The sequence below is a fragment of the Coturnix japonica genome, chromosome 12 (genome assembly GCF_001577835.2).
Source record: "Coturnix japonica isolate 7356 chromosome 12, Coturnix japonica 2.1, whole genome shotgun sequence".
Taxonomy (NCBI): Eukaryota; Metazoa; Chordata; class Aves; order Galliformes; family Phasianidae; genus Coturnix; species Coturnix japonica.
The window spans coordinates 13,416,352-13,435,156 of NC_029527.1; the positions used below are offsets into that span (position 1 = coordinate 13,416,352).

Below are 18,805 nucleotides of genomic sequence, written 5' to 3' on the forward strand. Positions count from 1 at the left end.
GTTACTCAAACACCCTAACCCAAGGGCCGTGGTTTCCTCACAGCCATCCACTGGTGTTACGGATGCGCTGGAGGTCTGTTCTATTCCAGAGGACTTCCAGTACAGTTATGAGTGCAAAAGCTCCAGGAGGAAGGAGGAAAAAAAAAAGAGACTGGGCAGTCATTTGAATCAGTGAGTGACAGGCTGGGCCAGCGCTCTGTATACATTAATAAATTAGAATTTTAATTGTGTCTCTGACTGCAGGAGCTGCTCCAGTACCTTAATATGTACCAACAATTGGCTGTGTTATGGAATCCGCGATGTGGCCTTCACTGTTGACCTCTGCAACACAATTCCCAGTCTGACTACGGAAACTGTTTGGTTTGATCCTTTCAACTTATTTGAATCCTGACAAATAAGCTCACAGCTGAAAGGTCAACACAGTCATATTTCATCCTCTGGAGCTATTCTTAAGACATCTGCACAACAAAGCACTTCTTTTAGTACCTGACACTGGACCTAGCCAGCGCAATCTCTCATTAAAAATGTCCCCAGTGGAAGAGTCTATTAAAAGGCATATGGATCAGCTATGGATTTACCAAATAAAATATTTTTGAAAGCATTAATGTAACGGTTTGGATTATGGCCCTCTACACCGCCAATAAAACGTATATTTGCCCAATGACAAAATGCTTCATAGTTTCCAAAAGAATAATAGCTCAGCTATAAAGTGTGAGGTGTTGTCCAGCAGCCTGAGCACAGGGGTGGGTGCCAGGAACTCATGAATCTTAATCCTACCTCTAAAACCAATTCCCTCTGCGATCCTAAGCAAGTCACTTAACCTGCTTCCCTCAGTTTCCCCGTCCAGAAGTGGGATAATGCTACTTACTTATCAGACTTTCCTTCTGGGGATGTTTTGGAGATCAGTATTTGCAGAATGCTTTGAAGATGAAATCACTACACCAAAGCTAGAAGTTGTCCTTGCCGGGCCAAGGGCTGCAGTTTAAAGATAATCCTCGCTTAGCCAAAACCTCCCTTAAGTCACTGGGAGCTTTATTCAGGCACGGACTACAGGACTGGGTTCTCCTGCCTGAATGCCAAGGTCCCCAGTGAATTTAGCTTTACCTTCTATCTTCTACTAAATATTTAAAGAGACTACGAGCTGTATTTCTGGAGGAATATAATCTGAAGCACATATACAAAGCAAGAGAAGCAGCAATGCTGTCAGCGAACTCATGGTGATAGTATACCAAACTAAAAAAAAATCAGAAAGAGCAAAACAGACATGAGTTTGACAATGTGCTATGACAACAACTGAAAAAAACACTCGGAAAGAATTTGGGGCTACAGAGGCTGAAGCATCAGATATAGCACAGCAAGATAAGATAAATGTCCCAGCTACAGGGCTTTGTATGACTACAATTGAGCTGCTGCATCCAGTGACTTATTATCAAAAGCACAGCGACACACTGCATTTGCAAAGAGAGCAATAATAAAAGCAATAACCAGCCGCAAGCCAGAGAAGTGGTCAAGGGTCTAGAAGTGCTGGTTTACGAAACATAAAGAACTAGATACATATAATTTGCCAAAACTGGCAAGTACGTGTTAGTATCTCAGATGTTTGAGGAGTGTGAACACGAGGCAAGGCAAGGGACTGACTCAGTATTTATACAAGCAGTATTACTTGGAGCAAGAGGATGGAACTGAAGTGGAAAGTTCCTGTGTGTGTGCTTTGTTATGGAAAACCGTCCGAAGGAAAATAATAGCGGTCCCACCATCACTTGGGATTTCTAACACTAGAACAGCAAAAAAAGGAAAATATGATACATGACCTAACAGGACTTTTTTGTCTTTAACTCCTATGATTTATCCCACAAGACTAGCAGAATGCACTCCGAAGTTGCGTATGTGTACATACATCTTCTATTTGGGAGTTCTGCATTGGTTTTAGCTTTCTGAACTCATAACAGCACAAAGCCTGCTAATATTCAGATTTTGTTCATGAAGATGTCCATAAATCAGCAGAAGGGAAAAAAAACAACACTGATGACATGATATCCTAACATTTTCCCAAGATCCTTGACACAGCAAATCAACGGTTTGAGTGAACACAGACTACAAACCGAAAAGCAATCAAACAGAAATGTTAACGCAAATCTCCTATGCACACTGACACTGTAACAAAAGCTATTCCATTCTGTAATAATCCACCCCTACCAGACGCTAAGAAGAGAAGCACACACTGCCCATCTGTAAAGATGTCATGGGTGGGATTTTCATGAGCATCCAGCACTGCTCCTGCGTACATCAGTCACTTCTCCTGGAGGGAACCGGTTCAAGACCAGGTGCACCCGAGGGTCCCATGCCAGCACTCACACGGAGCACGAAGGCTGCCTTACCTGCAGGGCCGGCTGTTTGTCATTCCTCTTCGGAGACTTTAATCCACTAACTTGCTGCTGCTGCTGCTGCTGCTGCTGTTGCTGCTGTTGCTGCTGCTGCTGCTGCTGTTGTAGTAGAAGCTGCCGTGCCACCTGGAGAGCCTGTGAGGAAAGAGTTTGGAAAACTGAGTTTGCAACAGAGAGGAGGTGGGGACTTACAGGCATAGCATTTGGACAAGACAACCCTCGGGTCACTGGGCACCACAACAGTCCCAATGCACATCCACCTAGGAAACACTGCAACACTGAAAACATCTCAACACCCACACACAACAAGGTGACATCCACAAAATGCATCTCCCATTTTGACCACAGAGAAGAATAGCAGCACCTCAAGTTCAGCTTCTGTGTTACCAGGAGTAACCCCAGAAGTGCCAGTGCTGACACCACTGGGTTACTGGCACCCTGCTCCTGGAGCAGCTCACAGCCCTGTTTGCTCCCTAGCTCCTGATGGCTTTCATGCCTCTTTCTCCTCTTCTGCAGGAGTCAGGGCAAGTTTACAGAAGGGCAGTCACGTATCACCACCTGCTCTCCTGAGCAGCACAGGAAGGCAGAGAAGTTTCTTAGAAAGCTATGGCAGGAGAGCTGTGGGAGAGCAGCAAAGGGGCACTGTGGTGTTATGGGATGGAGGAGTGAGGACATGGTACCCAAAAGTACCAGCAAGTGCATCACTCAGTGGTGGATCTCTGCACAGTTCCTCACAAAGGGAGAGAAAAGCAGTGCCAAGCACAGGAGCCAGCTGCTCTGTGAGGGCCAACTTCCTCATCAGGTGTGGAAAAAAGAGCAAGAGGTGGTGAAACCCAAGGGAAAGCAGGAAAAGGAGCAAGTACATCCTCCCCTGCACCAGTCCAAAGGACCAAAAGACGAAGCTGACCCCTGCATGGTGGGTCATGGCCCAGCCAAGTCTCAGCTGCAAGATGGCAGCCCTTGGCTCCTGCAGGCTCCACCAGCCGGACGCGGCTTTCCTTGGTCTCCTTGGAGACGTTCAGTACATGCGTAGGTGGCAAAGTGGGAAGGCTGAAGACTTCATTAATGTAAAACAAGAAAAATAGTCCCTGTGCAAGATGCCTACATGGAAGGAGGGAAAAAGCCTTCCCCACTCCTACTGTGTACGCTCTCTGAGTGATTTAATTAATACCTATTTAATTAAGGAGTCAGATATGCTTCGTGTTTCTCCAAGCTGCCAAGTGCTCCATGGCTTTGTGGAGCACAGCGTGGCCCTGAGGATGAGGCGCACACCGCAGGGCCTGCAGGCCTGGAGCTGCCATCCTGCAGCACAGCCTGGCTTCTGGTGGGACATGGTGCCTGGAGCCATGCAGGCAGAGCACTGACAAGGGCAGGGAGCTGGGGAAGAGACCTCACAACACTCAGCTATACCCACAGCCCCAATGTAACAACACGTCTCCACTGGGTCAGAACGCCTATTCCAAACAGAGACTGGCCCATGGAAGCTGACATTGGACTCTGCGTTTCCAGGTGGGCAGTTGGTGCTTCGTGTGCCTGCAGTGCCTCAAACACGGTGCAGTAGAAGGCAGCCAAGGAAGCCTTTACACTGAAACTGCTAAGCGCTGTTAAAAAACGCTATTTTTATTGAATTAGCTTATTTAGTTGTTAAGGCAGCTTCAAGGGTGGGCAGGAAAAAAAATGCTACCAAATGTAAAGGGATGGGCAACAAATACTCGCCTACTTAACAGGGGTGTTGTATGGCTTATTTAATTAATGAATACTTGTAAAGCACTCTGAGTTGCTCAGACAAGAAGCACTATACAGCACAAACGCAACATGTTATTATATATTATTAAGACTGGCTCTGCAGAAGAATAATTCCAGGTAAATGTGCAATCAAATGATCATTTTACTTCCCAGTAATTGGATTCAACAGGCCAAAAAAACCACAGAAGCCTTTCTTTAATCATACACTAAACAATCAGAACATCCGTAACCTTTCAAGCTACAGCCTTTTTGAATAAAACATCATCAACTTATAGATATTATTCCAAAAAGAACCAGCCACCATATGTGTTGTCTCTTTGAAATACAGTTGCTATAGCAGACCCTGCATGCATTTCATGTGATATGATCATATTCTATCCGTTCTGGCAGCTGAGAGGTTGCACAACTAAAATTGGCTGCCAGAAATGTTTGAAGATTCCCAGAAACGAGTAGCCGTGCAAGAAATGCCTGCTTTCTGCTGGAGCTGGCCGGGCTGGCGAGGGTCTCTGCCCACTGGTGGGGAACTGGGGCAGCATTCAATGCTTTGCCCTGCTCCTATTCGCACCCACACGGCCATGCACCATGCAGGGACAGATGAGGCAGCTGTGAAGAGAGGTGTGGATGGACAGGAGCAACAAAGTGAGGACAACGGAGGTGTAGGTGAGTGCACAGCTTGGCGGATTGTGGCTTGAAACATGATTTCCCTCAGCTTTTCCCTCAAGATGCTGCTCTTCTGTTATAAAAACCCAGCAGCAATAAAGCTAAGCTTGCAACGAGCTTGGCTTAAGATGCAGAAGGTTGTTTGCAGCTCAGATCTCATTCTCACCAAACATCTGTGTAAAACTACTCTGCCTATGGTGGGATCCCAACTCACTTTTCCTTTCTGGACTTCACTGCTCACTCCTTCCTATCTTGCAACAAGCACACCTACCCCATCCCTTCCAAGCCTCATCCTGTGGCCTCACACACAATGTGATGTGTGAAGGACAGCTAGCTCTGTTCAGAAAGCTGCTTGGCCACACAGCACACCAACGATGAAGCACAAGGAAATCAATTTGATGATGAAGTCGGTCCCACAACTCTCATCAGCACGGAGATTCACGAGCGGGCCCGTACATTAATAAAGCTTCCTGTGGGAGTAGATGTTGCCTTTGATTTGCATGTGAATTCAATGCTAGTGAAAAGTGCCAGACTGTCAGACATGGAGACCGAAGTCTCTTATCTTTCCAAAAGCTTCTGTAGCAGTTTCCTTAATCATCTGCCTTGTCCTCAACTTACTGAACAGGCAGTAGAAAGTAAAGCTGGACCCAGTTCAACTCCTGCTGCTGCCAAGTCCTGAAACAAGGGTGCCAGGACTGTTTACTGCTAGCCAGCAGCTCTGCTAACGTGGCCCTCTCCTTGTAAGCGGGTGCTCTGACATCTCCAAGCTCTTCTCACGCATTCTTCCCAACTGCCATAGCTACCGCCTAAATCTATGTGACATGCGTGCACTTCCACAAGTGAACAAGTGCTGGGGCTGCAGGAAATCAGCCCCAACCGGTACAAAAGTATGCTTGTTAGCAGCCAGCAGGTAAGACATTGAGAGCACCCGATGACACCCAAGCTCCTTACAGCAAATACACCCAAGCAGCAATCCCAGCCTCCAATAGACACCACACTGCATTGGCAATAATCTTCCCCTCCGCACAGCAAACAGTAAATCTCTCCACTTACAAAAGGAAGGAAAAGAACAGCATCCCCTAGCAAACGCACCTCCTAAGTGCCACAGTTCTTGTCTAACTGCAAGACACAAACAATTTGGGGTCGCTACCAACACAGATTTCAAAAGATGAGTTCAGTAAAAGGCTTGCTACCAACCGAGTCATCTTGATTCCGCTCTGTGCTACGCCTAAATGAGAGATATGGCAGAAGTCCTGAGCTGATTTCTTATCCGTTAGGAAATCACCGAGAGATAAGGAGATTTTCTTGCGTAAAACAGAACAGTAAGAAGGCAATTGAAATGTTGCATTTTAGAGACATTTCGCAAACTTGGAATGGTATCTGCGAGCAAACGTCGGGGGCCACCTAACCTGGGAAAAATGTTAGCACCAGGCTCCTGTGAGGTAAATCCAGACTCACTGAATGATGCCACAGATCTGAGTCACAGCAGTACTGAGTCAGAAAGCCCCTCCGGACCCTCTCTCCCTGTGCTTAGGGCACTGGCAATCCTTCCCTGTTTGCCAGCTAGGGAAGCACTGGGGAAAAAACAAAGTACATGTCTGAGATGACCAAGACAATTTTATTGCAAGATAGACAGAACACGACTTGTTTGCCCAGCTGTTGTTTGCCCAGAACATCCGGCACTGTTATCACTGAAGTTACTGGTGAAATCTGACATTTTCACGCAAGCCATTCACTCTTTCTGTTTCACCATCCTCTGCCTCCAACTGACCAGAAAGTCCTGACTGGGGATGGAGCTGGGACAGGGAAACGCACTGGAAAAAGAGAGTAGAACTTTAAAAATAGAAATGCTGCTAAAATGCCTTATACTTGCTTACTGCATTCGTACATAAGGAAAACAGTAACAAGATCCAGTCCTACAGAGCCTCTTGCTAACTTGTTCCACTGCTAGAGCCAGTACAACAAGGCAGTGACTCCCAAACTGTTTTTCCATCAGCCTATTTCTATTGAGGAAGAAGACCTCAAGCTCCTCCCTTTCCATCTGCTGGAGTTGATATTAATATCCATCAGCTCTTAATGAATTAAGAAGACCTACAGCTATGAGGGAGCAACTCCAGCGGGAGGAGAAGCTTGTTCCAGCACCTGTGTATGGGAAGGCTGTTCTGGCCAAGGCAGGGAAGCGGAGGACACGAGAAGCATGCATTGGTGCAAGGTGAGCAGGAGATGAGCACCCAGCAGAAGCTGTGCCTGCCATACCCTGCTGCATCCTAAGGCGCTCAGCTGCCTCTGGAATGAGGAACCATGCAAAAGGAAGCTGCAGGGAGAACACAAAATGAAATCCCATGTGGTTTTCCAGATTCCCAAGGATTCTGGGCCTTTCCAGGTGGACAAAGCTGCCCATCAGGAAAGCAACTTGAGAAAGGAGGAAGGAAATGTTCCCAGAAATCAGAGCCGGTCCCACGGCCATCTGAAGTGTCTAAGCAGTAAATCTGCAAAGTTGCTCGCCAGCCAACATCATCATTATTTCAGTTATGGTCATTAAAAAACAAAACACAACACAACAAGAAGAGGGAGATGAGACAGAAGATATTTGAAGGCCAAAAACTACCCTTGGAAAAAATGTGCTGGCACCCCACCCCAGACTGCAGATGCGAGGTGCTCTGTACTGCCCTCCCAGAACAACTCCCGGCTGCACCCTCACAAGGACAGGACCACTGGGGGACCCCAGCTCCACATCCCCAGGCACGCCACATTCCCACCATTGGTTTTTCTCTTTTCCCAGTGGCTTGAGGCACACAGGGACTGCCAGCATGGCAGCTAATGGCCTCCCAGCTAAAACCAGAGGGCTCCTCACTGCCACTGAGCAAGACGAGTACCTTTGTTTCTCCCAAGCGGGACGAGGGGCAATTTAGGCTCAGCCAGCACTTTCTCTTCCTTCTCAGCTCCCATCTGTCCTCACACCCCACTCCGCACTGCAGCTGCTCCGAGTGGAGCAGCAAGACGCAGCTCGCAAGCTCCGACGCCTGGATGCAGCGAGGCTCGGAGCTGCCTCGTGTCTCTCCCACTCCTGCCTCCTCTGCTCCCCTCCGCGACACCTCCTCTCCGGGAGCAGCAGATGTAGGGGAGCGCTGGGAGGAGGCGGGCGCGCAGAGGGAACTCGCACGTTGGAGGGGAGCCCTGCTGCAGCTCTGCTCCGACAGCCTGAGCCCAGCAACGTGTGGAAACGGCGAGGAGCGGAGCAGTAGGCAAAAGGGAAAAAAAAAAAAAAAGAAATAGTGCAAAGCGACAGCAGTGGGTAGTGCTGTTCCTCTGGGAGGAACAGAACAGGGGGAGGTGAGAAGAACCAACTAGAGAGGATAGGAAAGGAACCAAAATGAAGAGGAGGAATGAAATGTAGAAGATGCAAAAGAGAGAAGCAGATGTTCTTGCAGCACTTATTCCCTCTGACATTCGTACCCAGCCCCTTCATCTTCCTCCAGAACTGGGAAGCGAGCTGCTACATGCTGCCTCCCTGTCCCCCCATCCCAGCCCTCAGTGCCATGCACCACAACAAGCAGAGGCTGAGAGCCCCAGCAGCACACCCCAGCATTGTGGTGGGGAAGAGCTGAAGACCCAACCCCAGCTCTGCCTTGCAAGGTGACACAGATGGATATCTGGGGTCTCCTGCAGCCCCACTCAGCCACAACTCTGCAAGGCTGGCTCCCAGCGAGGGGCCACCAGACAGCTCCTCAGCCAGCAGAGCTGCAGCAGCAAGCCTGCACTCGAACACAGCGATCTGCCGGCCCCGAAGGCTCTGCTCAGACACTACACTTAGCCAAGTGACTAATGGGTGATTCCCATGCTGGAAAAAGAGAAGGGACCTGGAGGACTATGTGTACAAACCCCGACTCACATCCTGTCCCCGAAGTGACGGAGGTCAGGCTCAGAGCAAGGAAGCTGGCAGCAGGCCTTGTGCAGAGGCATCTCCTAGAATAGTTCAGTCATAAAGAAAGGAGGCTTTTTTTCTTTCAGCAGACTTAGCTTCTTTGCTCTGGAACAGATCCTGGCTATCAGATGTGGAGATCCCCTCCAGAAAATGGCACTGAAAACACTTTCTTTTAAACCTCTCAGATGGGGCTGCCTGTGCCCAGCTCCATCCCCAGGGGTAATGAGGTTATTCCAGCAGAGGACGAGCAAACCAGGCGCTCCCATCCCTGTCCCCACCCCCAAGGCTGGCAGGGCTCTGCTTAGTGGCAGGGACCTGCCTCACAGGGGAGGAAAGAATGGATTCACCTCCAAATGTGATTTTAACTCGGTACCTTATCCACGGATTCCAGCAACCTGGGGGGAAAGGTGGTCAAGGTATTCTGTTCAAATACCAGGAGGCACGAGTGGGACAGAAAGGAGCAGACTGCAACAGAGAGCAGAAGGAGAGGTCAAATTCTGCATGCACCCAAAACATGTTGAGCCCCCAACCAGACACAGCAGTGACAAAGGCTACAAAAATCCCATTCTTGAGACACAAACGAAACCCTCAGGCGGTTGCACTGTAAAAACACCTTCTGTCTCCTCTTCTAAAGAGTCACAGTCAAGACTCATCAAAGCCATTTAAAAAGCATCTGGCAAAAAGTTCCCAAACATTAAAAATGGCTCTCTTTATTTTGGCATGTCAAGATTCACAGCATGTAGCGGTCTGTACCAGCAAGAAAGGAGGGATGGGCCAACACATCCTGGTAAAATGAGAAAGGATACAAATCTTGGCTCCCAGCACAAACTGAACCAGAACTGAACTATGTCTGAGCGATGAAAAAAAATCTTATGGGATTTCCAGCTCGTTTCTGTAGGCTCGAGATCAGATTCTGAACTACTGTGTTTATCCAAAAGTGAACCAGACCTTTGAATATTTGGAGGACTATTCACTGCTGAGCAGCGTTTTTCTTGGATGTCAAAAGCACGGGAAGTTCTCATATTTTTTAATAGGGAAGAGGGTAAGGTGGGGGGGGGGGGAGAAGCAAGAGTGCCTTTCTGTTGCTACAACATAAACAGTATATTGCATACAGCTGCTTGCAAGCTTCCCCGTGCGGTCAACAAAACAAGGAGCGCAGCCGCAGCTTGCTTTCCAAAACATCCTGTGACAAACCTGTGCTCACCAACACAGCCCGTCCCTGCGGCTCCTCACCGCTGCAAAGGAAGCAGAGCGCTGGGGCAGCCCCAGATGTGGGGAACCATTGCTGCAAGGCTCTGGCGCGTGCTGCTGCCTGACTCAGGGCAGCTCCCTCCAAGCCTTGTTTTAAAGCCTGTGGTAGGGCAAAAAAACAGGCGAGGCTCACAAAGAGGCGACAAAAGTGATTAGAGGCCTCAGCAGATAGGAGGAAAGATTGATAACGGTGGGAGTGTTCAGTTTAGAGGGAGATGAGTAAAAGGGGAGATGATAAAAGTACACAAATTGTGACTCGGCCTGAGAAGGTACATCTGGAGCTGGTTGCCATTTCTCATAATGCAAGAGAAAGGGGATGTTCAACCAAATCAGGAAGCAACAACAACAACAAAAAATTAGAGCAGATAAAAGGATTTTTTTTTTTTCCTTTCTTAATACACAACTCATAATTACCCTCTGGAACTTACTGTCACAAGATATCACCAGTGCCAGGAGCCTGGGGAGGATGCAAAGAGAGGATTAGACGCTTGTACAGATAGTAATGAGAGCATTTACAGCTACCTTTGGAGAGATAAAAAATATAAAACAGGGTACAAATGTTGATGCTTCAGGGTATGTGCCAACCCTTCACTGCTGTGGGTCAGGAGGAAGCCTTCCCCTCGGGGACACAGCCATCCCTCTACCCTTGGGTCCCTCGTCCCCAGGGGGCTGCAGCCCCATTCCGGTCCCTAAAATTAGCTTCTGGGACATGGGGGCAGCTGGCGATACCCTCCCAGTCCCCAGACACATCACCTGGCCCCCAGCTACTTATTTCCTCTTTCTCCTCACATCACTAAGTTTCAGGCCCTTATTTCACGGGCCCTTCCTCTCTCTGGTAGCTGCGCTGCCATTTCTCCCTCCCTCAAAGCAAAGCCCCTGGTGATGCACAAAGGCAGGTTTGAAGGCAGTCGGCCTATTATGCTTATACCTACCTGCACAAGGCAAAATGAACCCCAGCTCAGTTTCCTTTCATGTGCATGACAGTCTTAACTTGTTTCTTTTAATCCAGTAAAAGCAGCTAAAGCATGCAACTGGCTTCCCAGAGATGAGGCAAACCTGTATTTACTTCCTGACAGTGATTCAGGGACGATAATGAGCGTTGTCCCAAGCCGGTATTACATGGGAAACCTACATGCTATGTGCTACACAGCTGGCATTTAGAAAAGAATCACATAAGACGACACCATCCATAACAGACTACAAGCAGCAGCAGCTCCTCCTGCACGGACACAGAGGTGGAAGAAGGACCCCAGCAGCTCTTGGAGTGCCCTCCAGGAGCCAGCGCCCCGCACAGCCCGTATCTGCTACCCAAAGTGTGGCTCAGAGACGGCTGTGGATGTACTGAGGCAGAGGCGGCTACGTAATAAATCCAGCAAATCCAGAGGGCTGAGGCAGTAATCCATGGAAACATTCCACACTAGAGGGATTTTTAAGTGCGTTTAATTCCCAGCTGCAAACCTAATAAGCTTCCAGAAGGTGGAGACCACTGAGCACAAGGGGTTAATGGCCTCGCTAAAGAAAATGACACACATAATTTCCTTTTATCATAAAACAATACATTTATTATTTTCTGTGTATCTGTTAAAGGGCATGGCCTTCTGAGTGGAAAACAAAACACAGCTCGGTCACATGTTTATTTGCTTCAGCTACTCCCTTTCCCTTCTGATAAATAATCAAACATGCCATCCAGAAAAAACAAAACCAGTGAGCTGGGAAATTTGATGGTCATCAAATAGACTGAGATACCAAGAAAAGCAGCCCACTGTTCCCACAGCGAGTTCTCTGCCCCACACCTACACTAACATCTGAGTAAATAACTTCAGTCACTCTTTCCATTTTCCCCATGCAATTACTCCTACTGTTAAACAAATTGTCCTTAAGGCGGTTGCAAACACCATCTTTTTTTTTTTCCCCTGCAAAGTAGAACAACTTCTGAACATTAAAAAGCCAGACTAGCAATATATTTTAGAAATATGTTTGTTGTACTTGCGGTTTGGCTGAGCGCACAGCTGGATTTCTCTCTCCCTCACTCTCTTTTCGAGGAAGATGGGGTTTTACAGTTTAAAATGTGAAACCCTGCTAGGAGCTGGGAGAGGCAGGGCCAGCCCCAGCAGGACGGGGTGCCCCATGGGGCAGGCACCCGCACCCCTCCTCTTGCTCTGCAGCACTGAACGCTCCCCAAGAAGTTCCCAGCCATCCTGGTGGGCTCTGAGAGAAACAACCCCAAAATATCAAGTGGCTGTTTTAAGTTGTATGAGCGGAGAGGAAAACAACAAGCAGACGTGTTGCAACACACGGGTTACCAGGAGGACCTCTGCTGTCCTCGGAGCCCGAACACCACGCACACAACACTGGGCAACTGCAGCACATCCTTCTCATGAGAAGTTAACAGCCATTCCCCGGTGGGAGAGTGCTTCGCCTCTCCCTCTTGTAGCACCACAGGTCTAAACAATAGTAATAGGAACGAGATAATAGCCACACTTGTTTCAGAAGCCTGATTTTTATTAGCATGAAATTGGTACAAATATTAGCGAGGCCGGTTCATGAGCACTGCCAGATGCAAACAAGTCGAGGAAAACAAAACAAGACTCTGCGGGCTCACACCTCTCTTCCTCCCCAGAACAACAGCCAAACAACAGCCGTGTCTGCTTTAGTGTTACTACTACTTTTTTTTTTTGCCACTTGTGCAAACATGCAGAGAAGCCACTGCAACAGGGACAGTGACAGCGGGCTGCTTGGTGGCACCTGAAGGCAGCCGTGCCCTGGCCCTCACCAGGGCTCCCCAACCCATGCCAGACACCCTCCCCTCTGCCAGCAGCCGGACCCAACTCCCAGCTGTATCCCCAGCCATTCCCCTCCTGCTGCAACGGGGATGGCAAAGTTCAGCCCCAACCGCCCGCTGCTGCGCTCTGAGCACTCGCGGGGAGAATGAGGAGTTGAACAGAGTAAGCTCTTACTGTCTGCCTTCAGATCCCTGTCCTTGCGCTGGAGATGCGTTCTGGCTGTTTCTGTGCAGCGGGGGCTGAAGAATGGCAAAAAGATGTTTGAATAAACAGGAAGTGCCGTGCAGCCGAGCGCAGGCTGCAGGGAGAAGGCGCTGGAGCTCTGCCCTCCGCAGGAGGCTTTGCCTCCACAGTAGCAGCGTCTGCTTTTATTAAATGACAAAGAAACCACAAGAATTCCTGCACTAATTCTTTGCCTGCGAGGCCGAGGGACTGGCTGGAGCTCTCTCAGGTAACATCGGAGCTGGCCGTAACACTGAGCAACACACAGAGACAGAGCGACCCTGCCTTGTGAAACCCCCATCCTCAAGCAGAAACATGCAGAACTAATTATGTCCCCAGCCAGACCAAACGGCAGCAAAGCACACACCTCACTTCTGCAAAAGGCAGAGCTGTCTGCACACAGTTTCAGCCACGGCTGACTCTCCCTCCCTGCAGCACACCGGCTTTCCCTGAGGATCGCCCCACGAGGCTGCCCAGGCTGTGAGAGCTATTTTTTGTCCATCTGTGTGAACAGAAATATAAACAACCACCAAAAAAATGCAACTTGTCTCGGCTCGGGACGCGCAGCCAGCATCCATCCCATGTGCACGGCCTTCCCCCACAGCCTCCTCCCTCCCACCACCAACTCCCCACTTAACGGTGCTGCCTAACCTCTCCCCAACCAACCACCAGAGCTCTGTCTGCCGTATGGGTGACACAACGCAGATATTGTCACTGAGAGTCAACTGGGGCACCCAAAGGCAGCTCGGGCAGCAATGAACAACCCAACAGCCATGTTCAATAGGAATGAGGGACAGGATGCCTTTAGAAAATGTATTGCTGTTGTGGCAACGCACTGCTGCCGCTGAAGGGCTGATTTGTTACTGAGCGAGTAGTCTCGGACTGTCTGTCATTCCGGGTGCTAATGCTCTGCTAAAATAACTCATTGGGAGCTGTCACCGGGATGTTTACATAGGCCCCCAATCTTTTCTTCATACAAGGAAATTTTTTACTGGAATTCATCTTCTTTTGATCTCACATTCAAAGCAACAGCAGCTTGATAGACATGCAAGTCTGAAAGCAAATCCAGACGCTGAAGATAAACCGCCAGAATATGACAGGCAGGAGCATCTAAAGCTTATAAAAATGAAGAGAACAGCATGTCGTCTGAGTATTACAATAGCAGAAATCAAGAGACATATTAGGTGGAACTGATCAGCCACAAAAACAGTTCAAAAGGCAGATCATAGAAACAGAAGACTAAGCTAGAAAAAAAAAAAAAGAAAAAAAAAAGAATGGGAAAGATCTGCCATGCAGAGGCATCACCTCCTCACTGCGCCCTGCTGCGCTCCCACTCCTGCAATAAACTGAGGGGAATCAGGGCGGTTTGGACACCTCCACCGACTCAGTGCTTCCGACCTTAACTCAACAATTAGTTTACCAAGTGTGCATCGCAATTACACATCAGTCAAAGCCAAAGATCACCAGGACACTGCGCTGCTCGTGCCCCCCAGACAGCACTGGGCTGGGACAGGGTCTGCCCTGATAGAAGCACAACCCCCCACACAGAGCCCCCACCCTGTGCTGCTCCCCATCTCCCTGGTCCCGATGTGCTCCTGCTCCAGCTCTGCTCTGCGCTGAGCCCTGGGATGCTCCTGAGCTCTGCCTCTCCTGCTGGTATACGCCATCAGTTCAGAAGATAATTTCATTTCAATTGAATTACGTGTGCCACAGAGCCTACAGCTCCGCACCGAAGATGATGCTCACAGGGAAACAACTGCTGAAACTTTCTCTAGAAAAACCCATACATTTTTAATTCTTCTTCCCCAAATAAGCTTCTTATTCTAATTGAAGTCAGCAAATATAATGAAAAAGTAATTCTCAAACAATTTTGTACTTAGAGCTGTTTGTTAACAAACACCGACCGAGCAGCAGTGTTAGGTTAAAGGGCAGCAGGATTCCACATTAGAATTTAGCCTGCGGTTATTTCTGATTAAGAACACCCTCCGGGACAGCAAAGCAAGATCTTCCTTTGCAGCAGGCAGAGCTTTTAAAATTAGCCTTTTCTGCATAATAAAACCAACAGGAAAACTGTGGATTTAAAACTGTATTAACCAATTTGAAGTGCTGCAATCAGTTTATGTCCTGCTTTCTACAAAATACCGTTCCCTGCCCAGCCAAGTCACAAATGCACAAATGCTTCCTGGATCCTGAAACTGTTGTAAGAAAGTCACCTTCTGTCATGCTTATGTAGCTATCTAATGTGCTAAAGGCTGATTATTTATCTTTAAACTGTACTAGTTTAATCTTTTAAGGTCACCACTAATCTGCACCAACCTTTTAAAAAATAGCAGCTTTCAAGACGAGCTGCTAGAATCCCCAACTGGGCGCTGACTGTCACCCTCACTGATACATTAACCAGAACGAGGGCAGTTTTACAATGTAAACACCAAACAGAAACCCTCACATAAATTAGAAGAAAAGTATCATCTCCGTGCCAGGAGAAACGTCAGTAAATAAGACTGACACCGTGCTATTTCACACAAATGCTGCCCCAAACTGCACTGCTGTTGCTCTCTCCTTCCTCCTCCCTTCTCCCCCTCCTTCTCAGTGCATAATTTGGGTATAATTTTTCCCAGCCCAACATGGGTACAATTTAGAGGCCCACTGGGTGCTCGTCCTTCCTCATTTCTAGCAGCAGGTCTGGAAGCCCCTCCTGTGCTATCTGCTTGCAGCACCGCACAGCGGCCCTCCCATACCCTTTCTTCTTTTCCCTTAGACTTCTTCTGGACTTGAATGTCACAGTAGACCTTGAATGTGAAATGGCTTCAAGCTAATTGCTTTAATTGCTTGAAGATGTGCAGGCAGGTGAAACCTGATCCCCTCGGCCATTGTGGGGACCAGGAACAACACAGGAATGTTTACACAGTGGTTTGAGTTTAATAGACAGTAGGGCCCAGTTTCAGACAGCCAGCAAAAACACGGCTAATAGGTGACCTCTTAATGTAGTCCTCCTTTTTAAAAACAAAATACAATTTCATTTTATCCAAGGCAACGGCCCTAAATGCCAAGGTTATCTGCTTGACTTTTCGAGTGAGCGTGCACTGCGTTACACCTGACATTTATACCAGAAACTCTATCCTGAATGCATTTTCCCCTACCTTAAAACAAAAAAGCACTTTACGTGTCAGTCACCTTACAAGCAGATTAGAGCTGGATGGGGTTTCCTCCTAAGTGCAGTCATTTCCATTTTGAATTGAGCCTTGTGTGCCCACGCTGTGCTCCTCCTGCCCCAAAGGCCCTGGCAGGAGCTGAGCCCACGTCCCCATGCAGCCATTCCCCACTGGGCAGCTGGGGGCACAGAGAGCTGGCCCTGCTTCCCAAAAAAACAGGAGGGAAGGAAGGTGGGCAGGAGTTGCTGAAGAGCAGAACATGTAGTAGAAAAAGTGATTTTGGCAGAAGTGGTGGCATGAAGGTATTTACTGTTGGTCTAGTCCAAAAAACAAACACTGAAAACAGGTAATAGCTGATACTCACTTTCCTGGCATGGGCCCTTAGTGTTTTGATGCCATTCCTAAGAAGGAGTAAAGCTTACACTGGATGAAGATTAGCAGGGTAATGACATGTATCATCTCCCAGACCAACAGGAATAAACTAACCAGCATTTCTGTAGGAAGAAGAAATGGAAGAAATGCATGGAACAAGAGCAGCAGGAACACAGGCAGAGGAAGGGCAGCCAGCCCGGTGCATACTGAGCACAAACAGGAGAGGAGAACAGCACCCAGCCCCACATCGCTGCTAGCAGTGGACACTGCCACCCCACCTCTGTTGTTCTGCCCAGAAAGTTTCAAACTGCCTATTACCCAGCAGAGGGAAGGCCAACAGGAGGAGGAAAGCTGCTGCAGACATCCAGACATCACTCAGATGTCACCTGGATGCCCGTGGCAGGACAGTGGGCACTGGTGCTGTGCCCCACCCCACTGCTGCTCCCAGCCCTCAGAAGCAAAGGAGGGACCAATAACAGAACAAAGGGAACAATGGGAGCTAGGGAGCGAGCTGGGATGCTCGTGAACATGCCTCTCACTATGGAGAGACAACACACGGTGCACACACACAAAGCAGTCGCCCCTCAGCTCCTCTCTGAAAAGCTGCAGTACCAACGGTGGGGTCTTCCCCACACCCTGGGGAGAAATAAAAGAGAGAGAAAGAAAGGAAGAAAGAAAGAAGAAAGTTTGGCGCTGCAAAAACAGTGTCAATGTAAAGATTTAGTATAAACCAGCACAGGGCTGTGGGAGGAACGCTAAGTGGAAAAAGTAAACAGGGTCCCCCCGCGCCGTCCCGAGGAAGCAGCGCGCAGCCCGTGCCTGGTACGGCGGCGGCCCCGCGCCCGGCAGGGTCAGCACAGCTATGCTGAACTGACAGGTTGGGTTTACAGCAGGCCAGCGCTCTGTTTGGATATACTGGCCTTGCTCACCGCCAGCTTAACAACAGATGGCTCGAAAACTTTCATTATGTTGCGCAGGGCTGAACTGCAAACAATCGCGGAAAGCTGTGAAAAGTTTAACTCTGTGCGAGCCGCACAGGGAGCGCCTTTAAATTAATTAAAGAGGGGCGGGATGATTAATCGTACCTGCGCGTGGTCCCGGGGACGCCTGAAATGAGGATCCGCGATTTGACAAGGTCAATTCAATAAAAGGAGCGTTCCAGAGGAAAATGGGCTTTGACGGATGGCCAGGCTGCATGCTAAAGCCTCCTCGAGCCCACGGCTTCAGGGAAGTTACAGACAGCTCCTGCAGTAATCCCCCCCCCCCAAGGCTTCTGGGGGCTCTCAGCCAGCACTCCTCCATCTACAGGAATGGGGGACTCCTTCCCTGGAATTCCCACCTGAAACTTTGGCAGTCGGAGGCACCAGCGGGCCACCAGGCAATCTCACGCGCGGGCCTGAGCGTGATTTATCCAAATCTGCGTGTAATTTAAATATTCATTAAATTGATTCCATTCATATGCACCCTAATATCTTTTAACGCTCCAAGGCAGGTTGTAAATGCACCTTCCAAGGTTTAATTCAATTGACAATCTTATACACATCTCATCGCCGGAAACGCATTATTTTATATTATTCAAGAAACGAACAAATCTGTTTTCCACAAACGTATTTTAAAAGCTACTCTTTCCTGTTATTGAAAGAAAATTGTGTTTATTACTCCTTTAGCATAGTGTAAACTCATAAACGTCAACAGAGAGTACAAGGAAAACTGTCAACTAAATATTGTTTCCTTCATGAGCTGCTCTTCCAAGTCAATTACGCCTTTCAACTTCTGGGGCATTGTATGATAAACTGGCAGTAAAAATCATTCACATTAATATACCATGGTGCCTTGCCTGCAAAAGGTAATTAAAGAAGTAAATGACTCATAAGAATAGACATATTAGCTGCAAAATGAAAGGCAACTGAGCTGCCACATGAAAATATGTACCATTAAGATACTGCATTTTCATATTCCTGTAATCAGCTTCAGTAGACTAATGCTTATTTAATCCAGTTCTCTGCTAAGTCCATCAACAACTGTTTTTTGCTGTTTTCTCCTTGACTGAACATTATGTGTGCAGGTTTGGAATAAATACCGCAATAAGATTTTTGCATAGTCAATTGAAGAACAGGTTTTTTATCTTTCAAAAACTATTTTACTTTCTCACCAGGAGGAATGCAGCACAGAAGGTTACCCCAAAAGCCCTCATTTTCAGGGGCTGACAGACTCCAAGTGAAATGCGCACCCTGCCCGCAGCACGCACCATTAGGGTTGGTGAGGCCATAGGCAGGAAAAAGCAGCTTCCTGACTCCAGCTCCCAGCCTC

At 48.3% G+C, this 18,805-nt stretch overlaps 1 protein-coding gene across 1 annotated transcript in view; it reads right to left on the reverse strand.

Moving 5' to 3' along the window:
* The window catches only part of FOXP1 (forkhead box P1), a 332,004-nt gene that overhangs the window by 95,515 nt on the left and 217,684 nt on the right, over positions 1-18,805 (reverse strand). Inside the window, 1 exon segment of the mRNA XM_032447314.1 lies at positions 2,379-2,519. Coding sequence (XP_032303205.1) covers positions 2,379-2,519 — 141 coding nt within the window.